The 10536-nt window shown below is 34.0% G+C and overlaps 1 protein-coding gene across 1 annotated transcript in view; it reads right to left on the reverse strand.

The window, feature by feature from the left end:
* The window catches only part of LOC116352536 (myosin-M heavy chain-like), a gene marked incomplete at its 3' end in the record, with an annotated part of 13535 nt that extends 10129 nt beyond the window's left edge, over positions 1-3406 (reverse strand). Inside the window, exons 1-2 of the mRNA XM_031785217.1 lie at positions 3297-3406; positions 2760-3137 (exon numbers count right to left, since the gene is read on the reverse strand). Coding sequence (XP_031641077.1) covers positions 2760-2805 — 46 coding nt within the window. The remainder of the gene's footprint in view (positions 1-2759; positions 3138-3296) is intronic.
* Between the last annotated feature and the right edge of the window lie 7130 nt (positions 3407-10536).

Consider the following 10536-nt stretch of genomic DNA (forward strand, 5'->3'; position numbering starts at 1 on the left):
GAGAGAGAGAGAGAGAGAGAGAGAGAGAGAGAGAGAGAGAGAGAGAGTGATAGAAACATGAAGTGCATGTTCAGTGAACCCTCGTAAAATCGATTAGCGGTCAAATGAAATGTATTAACGGCTGAAAAGATGCCAAGGCATTAGGTCGCCGTTGCGTGCATACATAGTTTAAAGCGAACAGCAACAAAAAATTTATAAAAATTTCGATTCGTTCACATTGAGAGTCAAGTGTTAAATGAATTACATGTGCACTGCATGTCGTATCCATATGGCACCGTATTCATATAAGTTGATATCAACTTCTTCTTCTTAATTCTCTTTTTTATTCAAACTCTCTGATCTACATTGTATATCTGTCTGTGTTGTTAATTTTATTGCCCATCCAAACTCGATCCAAAATATTTCATTTTGTTTATATGTTTTCCATCGCTTCTCTCACTCTCACTGCCCGTTATATTTCATTCATATTTTCGGTGCGGTAATGATTTGTTGTTTTAGTTGCATATCAAGCGACCATTCAATAAACGATGGAGCGAAAAAAAAAACACAAAGTTAAAATACACACACGTAATTCTAACGGTGCGTGAACGACACACATCGTATGCGTAGGCTATGAATGATCTGCGCCTTCGGTTTTTTAATGTTTACATTTTTCTGACAAAATGAGAGCGAAATATAGAGAAATTCTGAACGTAAAATCAAATTTAACTCAACACTGGCGAACGGAAAGTTTAGGAGTGGCGTTGTGTTGCTGCAAGTGTAGAATGCAACATAAAAAATCAGAGTGACAACAAAAACACGAAAACTACAACAAATGTTTCATATATGTCTCACCGTCACTCAAATTAAGTGGTTTTTTCATCATGAAAGGCGAAAGGTTTGTATGCTTTTTTTCTTCATCTTTTTTTTCCTCAAACTAATCCAATAAATTGTAATGATGAAAAGAGCATATATCGTGAGGACTCCAAAGGGCTATTTTTGGTAATTTATCGCTTTATTCAAAAGTGAATATCGTCTACAAAGCAGCAGAGAGTGTGCGATCGAAGAGTAATAAAGCTTGTAGACCGCCCATGAACTATATTGTTGCTTAAGTATTCAGTGCATTGTGATGTGTGCGCGCACGCGGGGTCGAACCTTTTGCACAATTTCACGGCAGTGCGTAGGTTAGCTGATTTGTTTTTTTATTGTCAAGTGAAAAAGAAATGACACGCAACAAACCACAAAAAAACATAAATATACTATTTTCACCGGTTCAAATGGGCATAGAATTCTCATATTTGATGCCATGTTTATACACGCATTTCAATATACGAATTTGAAAATCGTCATCGTCGTTGACGGCACGAATATTTCCAATTCGAAAAGAGATCGCGACATAGAAAAGAAAACATCGGCCTATTGATTTAAGCAGAATGGCATGCTCATCATTTTCTATTTTACGATAATCTGCCTTTTGATATTTTTTTTTTCTCTCGTAACTCTCATAACCAAAACAAAGACCGACGAAGAGAGTTTACGAAAGTTCATTCGTTGAATTGAATAAACGAAATGAAAAGAGTTTGGAAATGGGGCCGCCTTAGAAAACAGCACTTAAACGAAACTGACAAATAGCGAAAAGATGCTGTCGATACGGTTACTGATGCCGATGTTTCGTGCATGTTTTCAACAGCAAATAACTCGATTGAAATGTGTGTGTTGCACATTTTTTCTCTTCTTCAACAACATAATGTGTAATCGATGCTGTAATCAAGAGTCAAAAGAATGTCATGTCTCGCATCGTGTCCCGTAGACAGAGTACGTGTGTCGTTGTGCCCTAAACACGAGAAACACACTTTTTTGTTGATTTAAATTTAGCAGAAGAATCAGTTCATGTTACATTATACAAAGTTAATGGCATTTTAAATCAGATGTTTTCGGTTGTTTTTTTCTCTATCTCATTTTTGCTTCGTTTGTTTTTCCCAAGCTCTCCAGACTGAGTGTTGACAGATAAGACGACTACGAATAATTCTCTCAAGTTGGTGTTTTTCACTCTCAGTTCATACTTGAAGTGAGATGAAATAAAAAAAAAAACTATATATAATTGTTAAGCACAAGTCTCTTTTAATTATAGTACAGCATTGATAGTAATTATGATTCATTTATCAAGCGTGCTGTGAGATTTCAAATGGACGAACTTTTATGACATTGAATTTTTTTTTTTTTGAAGCAAACAAATAAATTGCATCTGTGAATATAGATGCAGCATGCACCTTTAATTAAACGTAAACATTTTCAAACAATTTGGTAAGGCAAGCAAAAAACACATGCAAATCGTATAAAATACAAGAAAATAAAATGGTAGTATGAAAGAATGAAACTGGTGTGTTTTTGTTTATTGTAAGAAGATCAAAGTATCAACGAATGAAAAAGCAAAAAACAACTTAAACGAACAGAAGAAAAACGAATTATTCATGACTAAATTTCGAAACCGAAAGTAAATGACAATCGCTAATCATCTGAACATATCTATATATATTATTTTTTTTCTGAACGATTTTGTCTCTTTCACTTGGACTTTCACAGATTATACTACTATGGTATGAGCTTCACACATTACTCATTTTTGGTTTTCTTTCACAAAACATACACATAACATAAAGATTTTACTTTGTCTACATAAAATATTGATTAATTTTATTTTAAATATGGTCAGTCGTGCAGTAGAGTTGAGAGTCAATATTCAGAAATTTGTTACACAGCCGAATTGATATAGGGCTTACCAAAAAAGTCCTCCCACCGTTCCGATTCGTCCGATTCACAATCCATTTTTGTATAGTCTGGTTGCGCGTTTTGTCGGCAGTTTTTTTTTGTGTTAATATCAATTTTTTGCGTTTATTTCGCGGAAAAATTGCATTTAATTTTACTTTCAGTTGAAATTAAACAGTTTGATCGTCCGCGAAAATCCAAAACCCCCAAAAAATCGAAGCGCATTTTTGGAATTCTCTTTCAGCCAAATCGAAGTTAATTAAACTCTCATTCATTGTTATGTATTCATCAATATATGTTTATATGAAAAATGGTTAACGCCAATTAATTGCTACCATGTATTCGCTGTGTGGCTTTTTTTCTCTCTCCCGTTTGGTTCTTCGCTGCGTTGTCTAAAGAAAACCACACAACAGAAAATTTGTATTGCTATGCTATAAAATGATCTTGATCATTCGTCATGTTTTATATCGACGGAAAAGCACAATCACATATATTAAATAAACTCTATAAATGTGCAAAAAATTCGCACACATACACACAGAGACACTCACCGAACAGTAAACTCAAAAATCACGCTCGACGAAAACAACGAGATAGGAATTCAAGTCTGAATGAAAACGAACGAAAATATGCACAACTTTCTCGAAAAAGATATTTTCATTTTTCCGAAATGGCAAACGAACAAAATAAGAAGAGAAAAAAAATCTACAGACGGTTAACGTAACGATCATAAATTACGGCCGGTAAAATATCGCTTGATGTGTGGTTGATTTTGTTCATTTACAAATTGGCCAATTTTCCATTTATCGGTCACTCTTCCATTTGGGAACAACGAACTCTGTTGTTTCTTTCTTTTAAATAATTTAAACCAAATATACACAAACAAGACACTCCACCAAACAGGACCAATAAGGCCCGTACAATTTAAACAACCGAATAAAATCGCACACACCAAAACACAAAATAATTCCGTTTGAGTTCGTCTTTTGTTTATTGTTACAGCAAAACTCTTTTCCTCTATAATTCGTGACAGTCACAATCTGTTTCCTTGCTTCTATTTATTTTTGGCAACAATTTCGCATGAAATTTACATAAATTATCGAACATGTGTGAATAAATATATATCGAAATGCTTCGGCTTTTCCGCTTCAGATAATTGGCTGTGCGCGCGCGCACGCCTCTGTTCGTTGGAACGATTTTTATTCGTTATGTCGGCTGCTATGCGGTTAACATTTCACCAATTCGATTCACCAATATAATATTGTTGCAATTCCGATATTTCCTTTAAAGTTTGCGTATGCTTAAGCTTGAGATTCGTTTCAGCGGCGACCGATGATGACGATGAAGTCGACGACTGTATATGGACTTGTGATACGGGTTGCACCCAAGAAACAAGCAAAAAACAATCACTCAGTTTTATTTACACACGAAATATAAAAACCAACAAACTATACATTCCATGGACGAGATTTGAATGGGATCCAAACCGCAAATGTGAATCGCGTGCGCCGACAACTTATCGAAAATATACGTACTGTGTGTTTTGGTGATTGTGTGTGTGTATGTATGTAGTATGCACGCAGACGAGCAGCGCAAGCGTTCGATATTGTGGCAAAACATAAAAAAAAAATCTCGAGAGAGACCGAGATATGTTTTTATGTTGCTTCAGGGGCAAGACAATCGAAACGATCTCCAGCTACACAGCGTACAAAGTGTTTATAGCATTATATGAGAGATAAAGTAGGAAAAAATTGTTCTCACAGCCTCTCATATATGCATCTATATAACGAAGACGACGACGTCAGAGGAGCATGAACCAAATAAAATTAGAAATAACGTCCGAAATGGGAAAAAAGTCAATAGAGTGAGCGCACAGAACAAAAATTCAATCTTTACTGAATGCAAACGAGAGCAAGATGGAATGAAAAAATGGGAAAAGGGAGAGAGATAGAAATTTAAAGAGCGAGGAACAAAAGTTTAGATGCACAGATACAAATATAAATGCAGCAGCAGCAGCAGCTCTGTATGTATGTTCGTTAGTTCTTTTATAGTTTTGTTACATTCAAATGCATGCACTGAACAAACAAACACATCAAACTAAAAATATGCACTTGCATAATTTGCCTGGCGGTTTAGTGCATTATGTCGAAGCACACAGCACCCATGCTCTGCATAATATGATGTGATTGATGCGGATGCAATTTCTATGGTTCAATCTCTCATACATTCAATAATAATCCACACTTAAACACTCTATTATTACACACATACATCCATACGAGCAACAAAACAAACGGTATAGGAGTCAACCCAACCATTTTGGACCGAATAAATGCCAGCCGTGCACATTCACGATGCACACAATTCGGAAACATTTAAAAAAAAATGCAATATCGAATTGAACGCGTACGCACACATGGTTGATTTTAAGACTTAGGTCCCTCTATCTTGTGTGGCTTCGTATCTTCGATGTGTATCTATAAATGACTGAATGGTGTGCGACGACACGATGGTGTGTGTGTTGCAACAAATATGCACGAAATTACATTTTGTATAGCCATTAAAACTGAACAATTACGATGATTTATAGGTACTTGGTGCGTTATGCACTCACACACATGGTATGATTTTTTTTTATTTAAGCTGCTCGTCTTATGCGCTATAGAAATTACAGCAGCAATTTGCAATCAACCAAAACGCAATGAAAGAGAAAAAAGAGAAATAATAAACGCGGGGTGAAGAATGCATTCAAACAGTCGAATGATAATGCGAGCGCAACGAAGCAAAGAGGCCTGAAATCGAACTTGATTCGCCCGAAATGCTGTGTTACTCAATAACAATAGAGAAAGAGAGACCGAGAGAGATAGAGAGAGTCAAGATGTGTGCGAGTGTGGAAGTGAGGTGAACGCGATAAATGAAATTGGTAACAATCTCACACGTTCTGCTAACGGGGCCTAAAGAGTGCAACCAAGAAAAGAAATATATTACATTAAAAATTGGCACACATTCCAAATAACGATGTCACGAATTGCTCTTTTCGACATGAAGAGCCGAATATCAATAAAAAGAAACACATACGAACTTATGAATCCAATAATAAACAAATCAATAAATAAATTGAAAGCGATATTCTCATTTTATACAATATATTGAAAATGTGAACAGAGTGTAATTGATTTGCAAATGGTGAAAATAATTGTGCAAATTAACGCTCCAAACATGCCTGATAAATATTTGCATGAATAATAAGTGACTTTCATTAAACGGAAAAATTAGAAAACAAATGAATGAATGAACGAACGTATTAATATTCGTATTCATTGAGCTCTTGCTGTTGCACAGCAACTGTTCCTCCCGGATGAATTGGCCAAATTGTTAATAAACATCGATCATGGAATTTCGTCGTCGACGACGATAATACACGTAAAAAAGAAAACATTATTATCACTTACATTTGTTGATTTCATATGCAAAGAGATATGGCCAACCAAAACAAGCGCAAAATTGAGGAAATACACCAACAACAACAACAACGATAAAAGATATTGAACAAACAACGAACAAACCGCAAACATGCACACACACGGCAATGAGAAAAAGTGAGTGTGAGAGAGAGAGGACGCCGATGAGCACAAAACACCAACCTTATGGATCTATATGAAATGAAATTGAAATATTGAAATGATAAACGAAATGGCCACAGCCACACACTCGGCACACAATTTTTAAATGTAATTTTATCGCTCTTACGCTCGCAATCAAAACCAAAACAAAAGAAACGAAGAAATGACACTAACAGACACACATCTCGTTTTGTGAGTGGTGTGTATTTCCCTCGTTTTATGGTTTCCAAACCAATTTTATTTCTATTCACTTAAGACTCTTTAATTTGAACGGTATTGTATGTCTCTTCTTCTTCTTCTTTCTCTTCATACATCTTTTTTTCTACTATCATTTAATGTATTGAGTTGTGTGTGTGTTTTTTTTTTATTTAAATGTCTACTTTTTAAAATATGCGATCAATATTTCATTTTCAATCTTTCACCATTACCTTTTCGGTGTGTTTGTTTTATTTGTATCTCTCTCGGCAAATGTCGAAGTTGATTACAACGATGGTGTGTTTTCTTTTCTTCTCTCTATCTATTTTTCTTTCTTTCTTTTTTATTGGTCGTTGTTTATTTTAGATTCCAGTGAAATCGAAGGCGAGAATTAAACACATGCCAACGATAAGATAAAAATGATTATGTGTATGGCAATAAATCGATCGAGTTCGAATATAGATGAGACACGCACGCATCAAAAATGCTTGAAAAATTACACAATTTATTGGCACAATGCAACCGGATACATTTAATCAATTCGAATATGCTACTGCTCGTCTCATTTCATCAATTTCAATTGCAGCCACACACACCGCACTCTATTATTATTGATCAGAACACCCCGTACTCCACACAACACAAAAATTTTAAAATAAAGAGGGACAACAAAAAGTGACACAAAAACACTATGACTTTTTAAAAAAAAGGTAAACAATAGAAAATTGCGCGAATCTCTTTTTCTTGTTATTTTACCTTCGTCTTACGAGCAAAAATGTATGTAAACACTTCTATTAAATTTCAATTAACAAAAACAACAACACCGACTTAATTATTATTCAATCGTCGATTGTTTCTAGTTTTCGTAACACAATTCTGTCAGCTGCATGCAATTTTTCTTCGTTGCTCTCAATATGTTTTTTTTTCGGCAACTTACTTTTTTTGCTTTGCTTTTCAGCAGGAAATTTACATGTTTTTTAATTGTTTCTCTTCAAATTAATTTGTTTGTCCGTCGCGCAGAAAAAACCACTGACAAATACACTGCAGCAAACACTTTTAATTTTCGTTTGTTTTCAAGTGAAAGAATTTTTATAGAAAATGCAGCAAATCTAATGTGAAACACAAAACTATTGTTTATATTTATATGAAAAAAACAAAACTGCATATGCTCTTTCCGTTGTGACCGTCTTATTCTTCGTTTGGTATTTATTTCTTCTTGCTTCGACTAAGAAAATCGAGAAAGACCAGCAAATTAAAAAAAAAACAAACAATCATAACAATAAGACGTTTTGAAATACACAGCTAACAACATAATACTGATCGCGAATCAGCCAGTTGACTGTACGAATTGCGCCATATTTCACATTACCACATCGATTCGTCTCTGTCGCGCTCATGGAATTTGTCATCCAATGACACTGGTTGCTACATTCACATTGAATGACTCTCGTCAATGAGAGTGTGCTTCACAATAGCGATGCGTGTGTATGTATGCGCGCTCCACTCACACTCAACACAATGTTCCACTCTTTAAAAATTCACTTATCGTCCATCGCATTCATGCACATCACATGCGATTGCCACACATCGATTTGACTCCGTCATACACACATACAAACCAAAAAACAGTTTCTACCCAATATATACATATATATGTTCAATGAATCGAAAACATGAACGATTTTGATGCGGTTGTATTTTGTATTGCTTGTGTGATGTACGTAAGTAACCATGGATTTTTCCCGCTTTGCAATTTTTGCAATCAGAATGACTAATCCAGTTCCAATTCGATACGACGTTTGCATTTAATCGTGTTTTATCATTCAGCTCACTCATTGAACATTCTCGTTCCGCAAAACGATCAAATGACACTCGCCTTTTTTTGATAAACATACTATTATATGTGCCAAATAATGATTTTGTTATTTTTTTTCGAATTCCAGTCAAATAAATGCGCGTCATTGATTTAATTTGAGCAGGTTTCTTTTGTAAATATTGTCATTCTTATAAGAATTCTGATTTTTGTACAGACTTGAATCATGCAAGAAAGCCTGCGACCCAGCTCCGATAAGTGAACCAAAAATCGGTTTGTTTATTCACGATTTCGAGTTTTGTCATCGCGATTTTCATCCAAATCGAAATATATATAAAAAGCAAATGTTTATTTCGTACTTTAAACGTATTTTTTTTTTTTAAATAATATTTTTTTTCAATCAATTTCATTTTTTATCTCGCCACGTTGATTTAAAGTAAATTAAATTTTGTGTTTCACCCATCGACTTTTTGCCAATAAAATGATCATATTTTGATATTGATTTTGGTGTTTTGAGTTTCCATGTATTTAAACGGTCATCTGGTGACTGCAAACGTTTATTATTATCATTATCCCACAATTCAATCAAAATAAGTGAGTTTTTCGCATTTTTGATGATCGATATTTTTCATCGATTAATGGCTTAAACGAATTCCAATAAGATTTTGTTCTATACTCAGCGGTTATCAACTTTTATCGTTATGTATGAATCACAATCTGTTCCAATATCACAAAACTCTCCATTTGCATCAGTTACTACAAAAGCAGATTTAAATGTTATATTCCAGTATCCTTCTCCAAGGTCCAATATATATATATATATATATATATATAAAAAAAGAACAAACAGACGTTGGAAAATGGATAAATTTAATCAAAAATAAAGCTTTCTACTTGCATGTACTTTTTTTTAACAAACCATTCGTTTTGGGTCCTCTTTTTGCATTTCAAGTTAGAATGCATGAAACAGCCAATACTGCGGCTGAAAAACAAAAAAAATCTGAAGCACGAACATAACTAATGTGTTCGTCTTTGTTCACACCTAAATTGAAATATGAATGAGTGTCACAAATAATTCTACTATAAACATAAAATTTTATTAATTTTTGTCGATTTTTTGCTGATAAAACTGAAACGCAATTTCCAACCGACTGAAATTCACAATCTTATCAAAAGTTCAAAGATCACGATAAACTTTAAGGATTCCGCTTTGTATCAAAATACACTTTTTTGGAACGTGAGAGTTTTTTTTACATAAAATCATGGCAAAAAAATAAACTTCTTTACAGTTGATGTTTCTTTATTTGGTAATAATATTGAAATTAAAAACACAGAATAAATTATTGTAATCTATGACATTATTGATGAATTTTCTTGAAAAAAATATGCGATTGAAAAATTGTTAAATTGTTATTGTCCTTAACGGTATTTTGCTTTTTTCATTGTTTTACACCTAGAAAAGAAAACGATTTTCTGTCGGCAAAACTGAAAACATTTCAAACAATTTAGAAATACAATGAACTTTTTTCAGCTATTTGTATAAAAGAAACGAAAGCATTTGTTCGAAAAAAAAAAAAAGACAAGTTGAAAATTTTGATCATCATTGACCAATGCTATCTTATTTAGATGATGACCATGATGCTTTGAAACTGATTTTATTCTGGTTATCACTTCCAAAATTAGTGCCAAACAATTGAGACGCTTGTAGCAATGAACTAACAGGTAAATTTGGCCATGATGACATCAAATCGTCATTGTTTGTTCCCAGATCCGAATCCCATATTTCAATATCAATTAGCGCACTTGTGGGTACTCTCAGAATTGCTGTTTCGCTAAATATTGGATCCGACTGAGACCAATGTGTTCGACTTCGCCACATTTCTACTTTGTTGACTATCACTTTTATATATGGATCACATTGTTGGAATAAATCACAAGGGAATCCATGAAAACCATTCGATCCGATACAGTTTTTCCGCTTAGAAAGAATATTCTCAATAGTCCCATTCCTGCATGTACCATTCCTGAAAAATGAGATTTTGATAATATTATGAATCAGTTCTTTTTATTTCAACGCTAGGGGAGAGAAACCAATGCTAGTTTTTCTAGTTTATAGCTAATTTACTAGTTTTTAGCTAATTCACTAGTTTATTGCTTGAA

Source organism: Contarinia nasturtii, unplaced genomic scaffold, assembly GCF_009176525.2.
Source record: "Contarinia nasturtii isolate CC-2019 unplaced genomic scaffold, AAFC_CNas_1.1 Cnas_scaffold_187, whole genome shotgun sequence".
NCBI classification, from domain to species: domain Eukaryota; kingdom Metazoa; phylum Arthropoda; class Insecta; order Diptera; family Cecidomyiidae; genus Contarinia; species Contarinia nasturtii.